The sequence below is a fragment of the Salmo trutta genome, unplaced genomic scaffold (assembly GCF_901001165.1).
Source record: "Salmo trutta unplaced genomic scaffold, fSalTru1.1, whole genome shotgun sequence".
Classification (NCBI taxonomy): Eukaryota; Metazoa; Chordata; class Actinopteri; order Salmoniformes; family Salmonidae; genus Salmo; species Salmo trutta.
In genome coordinates, this window is record NW_021823237.1 from 503371 (window position 1) to 517742 (window position 14372).

At 51.5% G+C, this 14372-nt stretch overlaps 2 protein-coding genes across 3 annotated transcripts; both read right to left on the reverse strand.

Annotated features, from left to right (window-relative positions):
* Positions 1 to 1161: 1161 nt before the first annotated feature.
* LOC115189829 (uncharacterized) lies at positions 1162 to 3849 on the reverse strand. Of its 2 annotated transcripts, none has more exons than XM_029748337.1 (2): positions 2461 to 3849; positions 1162 to 2409 (listed from the first exon to the last, which is right to left on the reverse strand). In XM_029748337.1, exons 1-2 carry the CDS (start codon positions 3340 to 3342, stop codon positions 2377 to 2379), a joined length of 915 nt encoding a protein of 304 aa, XP_029604197.1. In that variant the 5' UTR covers positions 3343 to 3849; the 3' UTR covers positions 1162 to 2376. The 2 variants fall into 2 exon arrangements, with proteins under 2 accessions (XP_029604197.1, XP_029604196.1); XM_029748336.1 differs by having other exon boundaries at positions 1162 to 3384; positions 3533 to 3848.
* A 304-nt stretch (positions 3850 to 4153) lies between these two features.
* LOC115189830 (low-density lipoprotein receptor-related protein 6) lies at positions 4154 to 14183 on the reverse strand (the record flags this gene model as incomplete). Its single annotated transcript, XM_029748338.1, has 6 exons — positions 4154 to 6531; positions 6726 to 6823; positions 11203 to 11339; positions 12019 to 12246; positions 12751 to 12861; positions 13934 to 14183. Coding segments are annotated over 6 exons (1128 nt in total), but the record flags the coding sequence as incomplete, so codon positions are not given.
* Positions 14184 to 14372: the final 189 nt, after the last annotated feature.

Below are 14372 nucleotides of genomic sequence, written 5' to 3' on the forward strand. Positions count from 1 at the left end.
TAGCTACCCCACTTCCCTTCTCTATATCAGAGACCGATGCTGGTAGACCAGAGAATCTAGCTACCCCACTTCCCTTCTCTACATCAGAGACCGATGCTGGTAGACCAGAGAATCTAGCTACCCCACTTCCCTTCTCTACATCAGAGACCGATGCTGGTAGACCAGAGAATCTAGCTACCCCACTTCCCTTCTCTACATCAGAGACCGATGCTGGTAGACCAGAGAATCTAGCTACCCCACTTCCCTTCTCTCCATCAGAGACCGATGCTGGTAGACCAGAGAATCTAGCTACCCCACTTCCCTTCTCTACATCAGAGACCGATGCTGGTAGACCAGAGAATCTAGCTACCCCACTTCCCTTCTCTCCATCAGAGACCGATGCTGGTAGACCAGAGAATCTAGCTACCCCACTTCCCTTCTCTCCATCAGAGACCGATGCTGGTAGACCAGAGAATCTAGCTACCCCACTTCCCTTCTCTACATCAGAGACCGATGCTGGTAGACCAGAGAATCTAGCTACCCCACTTCCCTTCTCTATATCAGAGACCGATGCTGGTAGACCAGAGAATCTAGCTACCCCACTTCCCTTCTCTACATCAGAGACCGATGCTGGTAGACCAGAGAATCTAGCTACCCCACTTCCCTTCTCTACATCAGAGACCGATGCTGGTAGACCAGAGAATCTAGCTACCCCACTTCCCTTCTCTATATCAGAGACCGATGCTGGTAGACCAGAGAATCTAGCTACCCCACTTCCCTTCTCTACATCAGAGACCGATGCTGGTAGACCAGAGAATCTAGCTACCCCACTTCCCTTCTCTACATCAGAGACCGATGCTGGTAGACCAGAGAATCTAGCTACCCCACTTCCCTTCTCTACATCAGAGACCGATGCTGGTAGACCAGAGAATCTAGCTACCCCACTTCCCTTCTCTCCATCAGAGACCGATGCTGGTAGACCAGAGAATCTAGCTACCCCACTTCCCTTCTCTACATCAGAGACCGATGCTGGTAGACCAGAGAATCTAGCTACCCCACTTCCCTTCTCTATATCAGAGACCGATGCTGGTAGACCAGAGAATCTAGCTACCCCACTTCCCTTCTCTACATCAGAGACCGATGCTGGTAGACCAGAGAATCTAGCTACCCCCACTTCCCTTCTCTACATCAGAGACCGATGCTGGTAGACCAGAGAATCTAGCTACCCCACTTCCCTTCTCTATATCAGAGACCGATGCTGGTAGACCAGAGAATCTAGCTACCCCACTTCCCTTCTCTACATCAGAGACCGATGCTGGTAGACCAGAGAATCTAGCTACCCCACTTCCCTTCTCTACATCAGAGACCGATGCTGGTAGACCAGAGAATCTAGCTACCCCACTTCCCTTCTCTACATCAGAGACCGATGCTGGTAGACCAGAGAATCTAGCTACCCCACTTCCCTTCTCTCCATCAGAGACCGATGCTGGTAGACCAGAGAACAGAAGACCTCTGTTATCAATGTAATGTCCCGGGACAGGCCGACCCAGACATGTGTACATCAGGAAGCTCTGACATCATATCCTCCCTCTCTACATCAGGAAGCTCTGACATCATATCCTCCCTCTCTACATCAGGAAGCGCTGACATCATATCCTCCCCCTCTACATCAGGAAGCTCTGACATCATATCCTCCCCCTCTACATCAGGAAGCTCTGACATCATATCCTCCCCCCTCTACATCAGGAAGCTCTGACATCATATCCTCCCTCTCTACATTAGGAAGCTCTGACATCATATCCTCCCCCTCTACATCAGGAAGCTCTGACATCATATCCTCCCCCTCTACATCAGGAAGCTCTGACATCATATCCTCCCTCGTGTTGCTGCGTTATATCCTGATATATGAACTGCAGCACCGACCTTATTCACGACGTCGCTCCGCTCAAAACGTCCAGACCACACAAACACATTCCTCATCCAATCCATTTGAACTGTGTGCATCATGTTGTCTGTTCCAGTCACTAGGAGCAGAACTGTAAAGTGCACTTGGAGAATGACAACATTTCCAACGATGCTGGTCGAATCTAAAAACAGACATGGACAGGGGACAGACAAGACTCACAGCTAGAGACGGACAGGGGACAGACCAGGACAGAGGACAGACAGGAGACTGTCTCAGCTAGAGACAGGAGACAGATAAGACTCACAGCTAGAGACAGGGGACAGACCAGGACAGGGGACAGACAGTTGACTGTCTCAGCTAGAGACAGACAGGAGACTGTCTCAGCTAGAGACAGACAGGAGACTGTCTCAGCTAGAGACAGACAGGGACAGGAGCTCAGCAGAGACACTGTGGTTTAGAGGTCTTCTATACTGTACATCTAGAAAGGAACATCAGGGAGAAGAGTTCTGGAGGATTGGATTGGCCTTAGTGTGTCTGGGTCTGGACAGAAGACGGCCATTTTGGATTGGATTGGCCTTAGTGTGTCTGGGTCTGGACAGAAGACGGCCATTTTGGATTGGATTGGCCTTAGTGTGTCTGGGTCTGGACAGAAGACGGACATTTTGGATTGGATTGGCCTTAGTGTGTCTGGGTCTGGACAGAAGACGGCCATTTTGGATTGGATTGGCCTTAGTGTGTCTGGGTCTGGACAGAAGACGGCCATTTTGGATTGGATTGGCCTTAGTGTGTCTGGGTCTGGACAGAAGACGGACATTTTGGATTGGATTGGCCTTAGTGTGTCTGGGTCTGGACAGAAGACGGACATTTTGGATTGGATTGGCCTTAGTGTGTCTGGGTCTGGACAGAAGACGGACATTTTGGATTGGATTGGCCTTAGTGTGTCTGGGTCTGGACAGAAGACGGACATTTTGGATTGGATTGGCCTTAGTGTGTCTGGGTCTGGACAGAAGACGGCCATTTTGGATTGGATTGGCCTTAGTGTGTCTGGGTCTGGACAGAAGACGGCCATTTTGGATTGGATTGGCCTTAGTGTGTCTGGGTCTGGACAGAAGACGGCCATTTTGGATTGGATTGGCCTTAGTGTGTCTGGGTCTGGACAGAAGACGGCCATTTTGGATTGGATTGGCCTTAGTGTGTCTGGGTCTGGACAGAAGACGGCCATTTTGGATTGGATTGGCCTTAGTGTGTCTGGGTCTGGACAGAAGACGGCCATTTTGATCAAGATACATACACCCTGTAATGCCTTCTACAGTCCCAGAGGAACAACAGAGACAACCAGGACCCTGTAATGTCTTCATACTGTCCCAGAGGAACAACAGAGAGAACCAGGACCCTGTAATGTCTACTACAGTCCCAGAGGAACAACAGAGACAACCAGGACCCTGTAATGTCTTCATACTGTCCCAGAGGAACAACAGAGAGAACCAGGACCCTGTAATGTCTTCTACAGTCCCAGAGGAACAACAGAGAGAACCAGGACCCTGTAATGTCTACTACAGTCCCAGAGGAACAACAGAGACAACCAGGACCCTGTAATGTCTTCATACTGTCCCAGAGGAACAACAGAGACAACCAGGACCCTGTAATGTCTTCTACAGTCTATATTGATAATTGGCCTGGCCTATTGGACAACTAAAAGACAAAGACGGACGTTTTGAGGTATGTGTGAATGTTCTGAGAGGATGAGATGACAGCTTTAAATCGTCCTCAGGTTTCAGTCTGAAATGTCCCACAGCTCTGATTGGATAAACGGGGGAGAGAGAAAACGACCCAGTTTAAAGAAGGATCCCTTTTCCCCGACCGTCTTTTTAGTTTGAGACAGGACAGGGACGAGACAGGACAGAGACAGGACAGGGACAGGACAGAGACAGGACAGAGACAGGACAGAGACAGGACAGAGACAAGACAGAGACAAGACAGAGACAGGACAGAGACAAGACAGAGACAAGACAGAGACAGGACAGAGACAGGACAGAGACAGGACAGGACAGAGACAGGACAGAGACAAGACAGGACAGAGACAGGACAGAGACAAGACAGAGACAAGACAGGACAGAGACAGAGACAAGACAGAGACAGGACATCACTAAAGGATTGTTGATATTGTCTAAGATTGTCGCCATACGTTTGGACTGACTGACATGGTAGAAAAATAAAATGGAGGCAAATTACTGAAAGACGGAATGACGAAGTACAGCAAGAACTCAATGGATATACAACACGGTTTTTCTTTATAGCTTATAAATACGGTATATACACTATGTGGTACAAAAATATTAAAACCCTTGGCAAAAAAAAACAACTAAATGATTTGAAGAACTGATCAGGTACAATAAGTCGACCTCTGTGGAGAAGTTTAGCTCGGGGGAGGACAGAGGGAGAGACAGAGAATACAGGTGAAAGAGAGCGAGACCTCAGAAGGTAGATTACAGATGGTCTCTGGGTCTGTCTCATCCAGACAGGATAGATGGTCTCTGGGTCTGTCTCATCCAGACAGGATAGATGGTCTCTGGGTCTGTCTCATTCAGACAGGATAACCCCCCTCCTCAGTAACAGATGGTCTCTGGGTCTGTCTCATCCAGACAGGATAGATAACCCCTCCTCCTCAGTAACAGATGGTCTCTGGGTCTGTCTCATCCAGACAGGATAGATAACCCCTCCTCCTCAGTAACAGATGGTCTCTGGGTCTGTCTCATCCAGACAGGATAGATGGTCTCTGGGTCTGTCTCATTCAGACAGGATAGATGGTCTCTGGGTCTGTCTCATTCAGACAGGATAGATAACCCCCCTCCTCATTAACAGATGGTCTCTGGGTCTGTCTCATCCAGACAGGATAAAGAGATTCTTCAGTTGCAGTCTGGCATTTAAAACAAAAACATACAAAAAAAAAATATAAAAAATAACCTCAAATAGCAGAACGTAGATTTTGGTTGAATATTGTGCAGTAGTGACCTCATCAGACGGGAGACAGGTTCTGTGAACCCTGACCTCGACCTCTGTACCCCACCCCTTCCTGGACCAATGCGTCGGGTCAGGAGGGTTGTGGTAGTGATGAGGGGGGTCAGGAGGGTTGTGGTAGTGATGAGGGGGGTCAGGAGGGTTGTGGTAGTGATGAGGGGGGTGAGGAGGGTTGTGGTAGTGATGAGGGGGGTCAGGAGGGTTGTGGTAGTGATGAGGGGGGTCAGGAGGGTTGTGGTAGTGATGAGGGGGGTCAGGAGGGTTGTGGTAGTGATGAGGGGGGTCAGGAGGGTTGTGGTAGTGATGAGGGGGGTGAGGAGGGTTGTGGTAGTGATGAGGGGGGTGAGGAGGGTTGTGGTAGTGATGAGGGGGGTCAGGAGCGTTGTGGTAGTGATGAGGGGGGTCAGGAGGGTTGTGGTAGTGATGAGGGGGGGTCAGGAGGGTTGTGGTAGCGATGAGGGGGGGTCAGGAGGGTTGTGGTAGCGATGAGGGAGGTCAGGAGGGTTGTGGTAGCGATGAGGGAGGTCAGGAGGGTTGTGGTAGGGATGAGGGGGGTCAGGAGGGTTGTGGTAGCGATGAGGGGGGTCAGGAGGGTTGTGGTCGTACCTAGTTGAAGCAATACAAGCTGACAGGCAGACAGGAAACCATTAAAAAGGAGATCGAATCACTCAGTACACCTTGTTGTCTGTTACCATGGGGATCACCGATCCACTACAAAATGGCTGCCCAGGCTGCAGAGTGCTACGGTGCAGTACTGTCTGTCACCTCCAGGGGGCGTCGTGTCCTCTCCCTCCCTCCTCTCCTCTCCTCTCCTCTCCTCTCCTCTCCTCTCCTCTCCTCTCCTCTCCTCTCCTCTCCTCGTTACTTAGCGTTGTAACTGTGTCTTATTTGGCGTCGGATAGTTCCATCTATGTGCTTAATGTTCGTCCAGCGTCGTAAAAACAGACAACTGTTTGTATCTTCTGGATTTAAGGCAACTTATCATGTTTTGTGATGGTTTTAATAAAAACGTTTTCTTAAAAAAAAAAGTACAAATGTTTGAATACAAACCTCTATGGCGTATCCAGTAAACGCTGTATAGAAAATATATAAATATGCTTTTTTTCCCTATTTTTTTTAAATGTACAAAAATGTTCCCGGAGCTCTTTCTTCTAACCCCGAAACGAGCTTCCTGTGTTTCTCTCTTTTCATTATGTTCTGTACATCAGCCTCCGTCTCTCCTCCGTCTCTCCTCCGTCTCTCCTCCGTCTCTCCTCCGTCTCTCCTCTCCTCCCTCCTCTTTTAGAAACACAATATCAACAATTGTTATGTACAGCGAGAGGTTTCAGGAGGAGTCTGTGCAGGGCGAAGGAGGAGGAGGATAGAGGTGGTGAGAATAGGACCGCTCCGTATACGGGGAAGGAGGGCAACTCTCACAGTTCTCCTCCGCTGACAGGTATTGGCTGCGTGGGGTCGGGGGCGGGGGAAAAGGCTCCGAGTCGTAGTTCAGGTCGCTGGTGTAACCTTTGGCGACGCCGGAGTTGGAAGTGGGCGGGGCGCGGCGTCCCGGGGTGTAGTCGCTGTCGCAGACGTCCGTGGAGCAAGGGGTTGTGGGAGGGGCGAAGTGACTGTAGGTGTAGGGACGGTAACTGGGGACAGGAAGGAGAACAGACGCATTAATAAGCTGACAGAAGAAGAGATGGGTCTCCAGACTAGTTTATAACCTGTTGTACATTTACATGGATTCACAGAAGAAGAGTAGGAGGAGCAGAGGAGAGGAGGAGCAGAGGAGAGGAGGAGCAGAGGAGAGGAGGAGCAGAGGAGAGGAGGAGCAGAGGGTTACCTGTACGAACGGTGGGTTGATGGGCTGTTGGAAGAGTAACCAAACTCCATGGTGTACTGAGACCTGACGGTAGCAGGAGATGGAGGAGGATTCAGGATCTGGAGAGGGAGAGGGAGAGGGAGAGGGAGAAGGAGAGGAGAGGAGGGAGAGGAGAGGGAGAGGAGAGACAGAGAGGAGAGGAGAGGGAGAGGAGAGACAGAGAGGAGAGGAGAGGAGAGAAAGAGAGTGAGAGAGAGACAGAGAGGAGACAGAGAGGAGAGGAGAAGAGAGGAGAGGAGACAGAGAGGAGACGGAGAGTTTAAAATCAAATTGTTATTCGCCAAATACAACAGGTGTAAACTTTACAGTGAGATGTTCCAAAACGTTGCATCCGGGGCCCAGCGCCCAGACGGGGCCCAGCACCCAGCGCCCAACCGGGGCCCAGCGCCCAGCCGGGGCCCAGCACCCAGCACCCAGCCGGGGCCCAGCCGGGGCCCAGCGCCCAGCCGGGGCCCAGCGCCCAGCCGGGGCCCAGCACCCAGCACCCAGCACCCAGCCGGGGCCCAGCGCCCAGCCGGGGCCCAGCGCCCAGCAGGGTTAGGGGAGGGTTTGGCCCGGCCAGAATGTCCTTGTCCCATCGCGCTCTAGCGACTCCTGTGGCGGGCCGGGGGCGCGGTCCACGCCGACACGGGCGCCAGGTGGTACAGCGTTTCCTCTGAACACATCGGAGAGGATCGGTGCGGCTTCCTTCCGGGTTAAGTGGGAAGTGTGTCCAGAAAGCAGTGCGGCTTGGCGGGGTCGTGTTTCAGAGGACGCAAGGCTCTCGACCGTCGCCTCTCCCGAGTCCGTACGGGAGATGCAGCGATGGGACAAGACTGTAACTACCAATTAAATATAACGAAATTGTGGAGGAAAAAGGAGACAAGATAATAATAATTGCGTGGTGCTGAACGCGCCGCCAGGTTGCTAGCTAATGAGGTAACATGACTGAACTAGGTTTAGCCTAAACAAAATGGCTACCGGTCCGGTCCGCCAGTAGCTAATGAGGTAACATGACTGAACTAGGTTTAGCCTAAACAAAATGGCTACCAGTCCGCCAGTAGCTAATGAGGTAACATGACTGAACTAGGTTTAGCCTAAACAAAATGGCTACCGGTCCGGTCCGCCAGTAGCTAATGAGGTAACATGACTGAACTAGGTTTAGCCTAAACAAAATGGCTACCGGTCCGGTACGCCAGTAGCTAATGAGGTAACATGACTGAACTAGGTTTAGCCTAAACAAAATGGCTACCGGTCCGGTCCGCCAGTAGCTAATGAGGTAACATGACTGAACTAGGTTTAGCCTAAACAAAATGGCTACCGGTCCGCCAGTAGCTAATGAGGTAACATGACTGAACTAGGTTTAGCCTAAACAAAATGGCTACCGGTCCGCCAGTAGCTAATGAGGTAACATGACTGAACTAGGTTTAGCCTAAACAAAATGGCTACCGGTCCGGTCCGCCAGTAGCTAATGAGGTAACATGACTGAACTAGCTTTAGCCTAAACAAAATGGCTACCGGTCCGGTCCGCCAGTAGCTAATGAGGTAACATGACTGAACTAGGTTTAGCCTAAACAAAATGGCTACCGGTCCGCCAGTAGCTAATGAGGTAACATGACTGAACTAGGTTTAGCCTAAACAAAATGGCTACCGGTCCGCCAGTAGCTAATGAGATAACATGACTGAACTAGGTTTAGCCTAAACAAAATGGCTACCGGTCCGGTCCGCCAGTAGCTAATGAGGTAACATGACTGAACTAGCTTTAGCCTAAACAAAATGGCTACCGGTCCGGTCCGCCAGTAGCTAATGAGGTAACATGACTGAACTAGGTTTAGCCTAAACAAAATGGCTACCGGTCTGGTCCGCCAGTAGCTAATGAGGTAACATGACTGAACTAGCTTTAGCCTAAACAAAATGGCTACCGGTCCGGTATGCCAGTAGCCAAGTTTCAGAACAGCCCACGATATGCTTTATGAATGGAGTATGCTATTTATTTATTTTACCTTTATTTAACGAGGCAAGTCAGTTAAGAACAAATTATTATTTTCGGTTACTAGTCCAACACTCTAACCACTAGGATACCTGCCGCCTCTACACTCTAACCACTAGGCTACCTGCCTCCCCTCCACTCTAACCACTAGGCTACCTGCCGCCCCTCCACTCTAACCACTAGGCTACCTGCCGCCTCTACACTCTAACCACTAGGCTACCTGCCGCCCCTCCACTCTAACCACTAGGCTACCTGCCGCCCCTCCACTCTAACCACTAGGCTACCTGCCGCCCCTCCACTCTAACCACTAGGCTACCTGCCGCCTCTACACTCTAACCACTAGGCTACCTGCCGCCTCTACACTCTAACCACTAGGCTACCTGCCGCCTCTACACTCTAACCACTAGGCTACCTGCCGCCTCTACACTCTAACCACTAGGCTACCTGCCGCCTCTACACTCTAACCACTAGGCTACCTGCCGCCCCTCCACTCTAACCACTAGGCTACCTGCCGCCTCTACACTCTAACCACTAGGCTACCTGCCGCCCCTCCACTCTAACCACTAGGCTACCTGCCTCCCCTCCACTCTAACCACTAGGCTACCTGCCGCCCCTACACTCTAACCCCTAGGCTACCTGCCGCCCCTACACTCTAACCACTAGGCTACCTGCAGCCCCTACACTCTAACCACTAGGCTACCTGCCGCCCCTCCACTCTAACCACTAGGCTACCTGCCGCCTCTACACTCTAACCACTAGGCTACCTGCCGCCCCTCCACTCTAACCACTAGGCTACCTGCCGCCCCTCCACTCTAACCACTAGGCTACCTGCCGCCTCTACACTCTAACCACTAGGCTACCTGCCGCCTCTACACTCTAACCACTAGGCTACCTGCCGCCTCTACACTCTAACCACTAGGCTACCTGCCGCCTCTACACTCTAACCACTAGGCTACCTGCCGCCTCTACACTCTAACCACTAGGCTACCTGCCGCCTCTACACTCTAACCACTAGGCTACCTGCCGCCTCTACACTCTAACCACTAGGCTACCTGCCGCCTCTACACTCTAACCACTAGGCTACCTGCCGCCTCTACACTCTAACCACTAGGCTACCTGCCGCCTCTACACTCTAACCACTAGGCTACCTGCCGCCTCTACACTCTAACCACTAGACTACCCTGCCGCCCCTAGTGGGAGGGTTGAGGGGTCCTAGCTATGAAACGCAGTAGGCTAAGTGGGAGGGTTGAGGGGTCCTGGCTATGAAACGCAGTAGGCTAAGTGGGAGGGTTGAGGGGTCCTGGCTATGAAACGCAGTAGGCTAAGTGGGAGGGTTGAGGGGTCCTGGCTATGAAACGCAGTAGGCTAAGTGGGAGGGTTGAGGGGTCCTGGCTATGAAACGCAGTAGGCTAAGTGGGAGGGTTGAGGGGTCCTGGCTATGAAACGCAGTAGGCTAAGTGGGAGGGTTGAGGGGTCCTGGCTATGAAACGCAGTAGGCTAAGTGGGAGGGTTTGAGGGGTCCTGGCTATGAAACGCAGTAGGCTAAGTGGGAGGGTTGAGGGGTCCTGGCTATGAAACGCAGTAGGCTAAGTGGGAGGGTTGAGGGGTCCTGGCTATGAAACGCAGTAGGCTAAGTGGGAGGGTTGAGGGGTCCTGGCTATGAAACGCAGTAGGCTAAGTGGGAGGGTTGAGGGGTCCTGGCTATGAAACGCAGTAGGCTAAGTGGGAGGGTTGAGGGGTCCTGGCTATGAAACGCAGTAGGCTAAGTGGGAGGGTTGAGGGGTCCTGGCTATGAAAAGCAGTAGGCTAAGTGGGAGGGTTGAGGGGTCCTGGCTATGAAACGCAGTAGGCTAAGTGGGAGGGTTGAGGGGTCCTGGCTATGAAACGCAGGAGGCTAAGTGGGAGGGTTGAGGGGTCCTGGCTATGAAACGCAGTAGGCTAAGTGGGAGGGTTGAGGGGTCCTGGCTATGAAACGCAGTAGGCTAAGTGGGAGTGTTGAGGGGTCCTGGCTATGAAACGCAGTAGGCTAAGTGGGAGTGGGAGGGGTCCTGGCTATGAAACGCAGTAGGCTAAGTGGGAGTGGGAGGGGACCTGGCTATGAAACGCAGTAGGCTATTTATTTATTTTACATTTATTTAACCAGGCAAGTCAGTTAAGAACAAATTATTATTTACAATGACAGCCAAACCCAGACAACGCTGGGCCAATTGTGCCCCGCTCTATGGGACTCCCAATCACGGCCGGATGCGAAACAGCCTGGATTCGAACCAGGGTCTGTAGTGACGCCTCAAGCACTGAGATGCAGTAACTTAGACCGCTGTAAGGTATGTGTGTGTGTGTGTGTGTGTGTAAGGTGTGTGTGCGTGTGTGTGTGTAAGGTGTGTGTGTGTGTAAGGTGTGTGTAAGGTGTGTGTGTGTGTGTGTGTGTGTGTGTGTGTGTGTGTGTGTGTGTGTGTGTGTGTGTCGTACCGGGGGGAAGTACGTGCCCTTGGTGGAGGAGGAGCTTGAGGAGGAAGCTCCGGTCACGTGGGCGCGGTCGTACGGGGGGCCGCTGGACCCGCCCATGATGCTCAACGAACCAATCACAGACTTTCCCCTGGACATACCTGAAGACAACACAAAGTAGCAGGAGTAAACAACACAAAGTAGCAGGAAACAACACAAAGTAGCAGGAAACAACAACACAAAGTAGCAGGAAACAACAACACAAAGTAGCAGGAAACAACAACACAAAGTAGCAGGAGTAAACAACACAAAGTAGCAGGAGTAAACAACACAAAGTAGCAGGAGTCAACAACACAAAGTAGCAGGAAACAACAACACAAAGTAGGAGGAAACAACAACACAAAGTAGCAGGAGTCAACAACACAAAGTAGCAGGAAACAACAACACAAAGTAGCAGGAAACAACAACACAAAGTAGCAGGAGTCAACAACACAAAGTAGCAGGAAACAACAACACAAAGTAGCAGGAAACAACAACACAAAGTAGGAGTCATCATCAGTATTGTAGCCATAGATGGTAATATGGTGTGTGTGGTGTGGTGTGGTGTGGTGTGTGTGTGTGTGTGTGTGTGGTGTGTGTGTGTGTGTGTGTCTGGTGTGTGTGGTGTGTGTGTGGTGTGTGGTGTGTGCGTGGTGTGTGTGTGTGTGTGTGTGTGTGTGTGGTGTGTGGTGTGTGTGTGTGTGTGTGTGTGTGTGTGTGGTGTGTGTGTGTGTGGTGTGTGTGGTGTGTGTGTGTGTGGTGTGTGTCTGGTGTGTGTCTGGTGTGTGTGTGTGGTCCTACCTGGCAGAGACCCGGACAGAGAGGCAGGGTGAGGTACGTAACCCAGGGAAACAGAGGGACCGTGGACCACCAAGTCGCTGGCTACCATCTCCCGCTCATCCTTCATCTGGGGACAGAGCACGCGCTGGCACACCAAGTAGATGGCGCCCACCACAAACAACGCCATCACAACCCCCACAATGGAGCCGATGGTGTTGGTGGGCTGGGAGGACGGCTCTTCTGTCGGGTCTGGGGGGGGGGGCAGAGGAGCGGAGGGGCAGAGGAGGGGGAAGGGCAGAGGGGGGGGGCAGAGGAGGGGGCAGAGAAGGAGGGGGGCAGAGGGGGAAGGGGGGCAGAGAAGGAGGGGGGCAGAGGAGGAGGGGGGCAGAGGAGGAGGGGGGGCAGAGGAGGGGGAAGGGCAGAGGAAGGAAGGGGGGCAGAGGAGGAGGGGGGCAGAGGAGGGGGAAGGGCAGAGGAGGGGGCAGAGGAGGGGGGGGCAGAGGATGAGGAGGGGGGGCAGAGGAGGGGGCAGAGGGGGAGCTTACTAGAATGACATTATTCCATGTTTAGCTGAGATCCAGCAGGTAAAATATTACCTTTAAGGCAGTTAGTTGGAACAAATTATTCATCCCATCATGTAGACACACTATAGAGAAACTGGCCTTGGATCAGATCTGTCATTCAGACACACTATAGAGAAACTCCCTCTTCCTCATGAGAGAAACTGGCCTAGGTTCAGATCTGTAGACTTACAGCAGCCTATCTCGTCTGAGTTGTCAGAGCAGTCTGTAGAGTGATCACACTTCTGATGTCTTCCCACACACTGACCGCTGGAACAGCTGAAGTGGTCCGGGGAGCAAAGTACTGGAGAGGAGAGGGGTAAACCAGGTTAACAAGGAGTTAAACCAGGTTAAAACCAGGTTAAACCAGGTTAACAAGGAATTAAACCAGGTTAAAGCCAGGTTAAACCAGGTTAACAAGGAGTTAAACCAGGTTAAAACTAGGTTAAAACCAGGTTAAAACCAGGTTAACAAGGAATTAAACCAGGTTAAAACTAGGTTAAACCAGGTTAAAACCAGGTTAAAACTAGGTTAAAACCAGGTTAAAACCAGGTTAAATCCAGGTTAAAACCAGGTTCAGCAGTAATCTACATTAGACTGGAGAGGAGAGGGGTTAAACAGGTTAACAAGGAATTAAACCAGGTTAAAACCAGGTTAAACCAGGTTCACAAGGAATTAAACCAGGTTAAAACCAGGTTAAATTAGAAAATAAAGGAAAGCCGCACACTCTAAGAGCTCAGATGCAAAAATTGAATAACCAACGTTTCGACAGCGAAGCTGTCTTCATCAGGGTATCATCACAAACACTGAGAGATGAGTCATTTATACTGTCAAGAGACACACAGGTGTTTGTAATCATGGCCAGGTGTGGCCTAATATCATTGGTTAACTCAAATATAAAAAAAAAATGGCATACAAAGAACATCTCTCTCTCTGTGTGTGTGTGTGTGTGTTCCTGTGTGTGTGTGTGTGTGTGTGTGTGTTCCTGTGTGTGTGTGTGTGTGTGTGTGTTCCTGTGTGTGTGTGTGTGTGTTCCTGTGTGTGTTCCTGTGTGGTGTGTGTGTGTGTGTGTGTGTGTGTGTGTTCCTGTGTGTGTGTTCCTGTGTGTGTGTGTGTGTGTGTGTGTGTGTGTGTGTGTGCGTTCCTGTGTGTGTGTGTGTGTGTGTGTGTGTGTGTGTGTTCCTGTGTGTGTGTGTGTTCCTGTGTGTGTGTGTGTGTTCCTGTGTGTGTGTGTGTGTGTGTTCCTGTGTGTGTGTGTGTGTGTGTGTGTGTGTTCCTGTGTGTGTGTGTGTGTGTTCCTGTGTGTGTGTGTGTGTGTGTGTGTGTGTGTGTGTGTGTGTGGTGTGTGTGTGTGTGTGTGTGTGTTCCCGTCTCACCTTCACATTTGTTCTCGTCTGAGCGGTCCTGACAGTTGACCTCTCCGTTGCAGCGAAGGCCGAGGTCAACACACTGCCTGGAGTCGCACTGAAACTCTGAATCTGAACAGACGGGACAGTTTCCCTCGTCGCTGCCGTCGTCACACTCTGGGTATCCGTCGCACCGCCAGGCGTGGGGGATGCAGTCCACTTCCCCGGCTACACAGGAGAACTGTTCTGGGGAACAGGTGGGGGGTTCTGGGGGGGAGGAGAGGGGTTATAACTGTTCTGGGGGGAGGAGAGACGGGTTATAACTGTTCTGGGGAACAGGTGGGGGGTTCTGGGGAGAGGAGAGACGGGTTATAACTGTTCTGGGGGGAGGAGAGACGGGTTATAACTGTTCTGGGGAACAGGTGGGGGGTTCTGGGGGAGGAGAGACGGGTTATAACTGTTCTGGGGG

Excerpts from the sequence above, each read along its gene's own strand:
- LOC115189829 (XM_029748336.1), bottom strand. The coding sequence starts at position 3,342 with ATGAAGACATTACAGGGTCCTGGTTGTCTCTGTTGTTCCTCTGGGACT.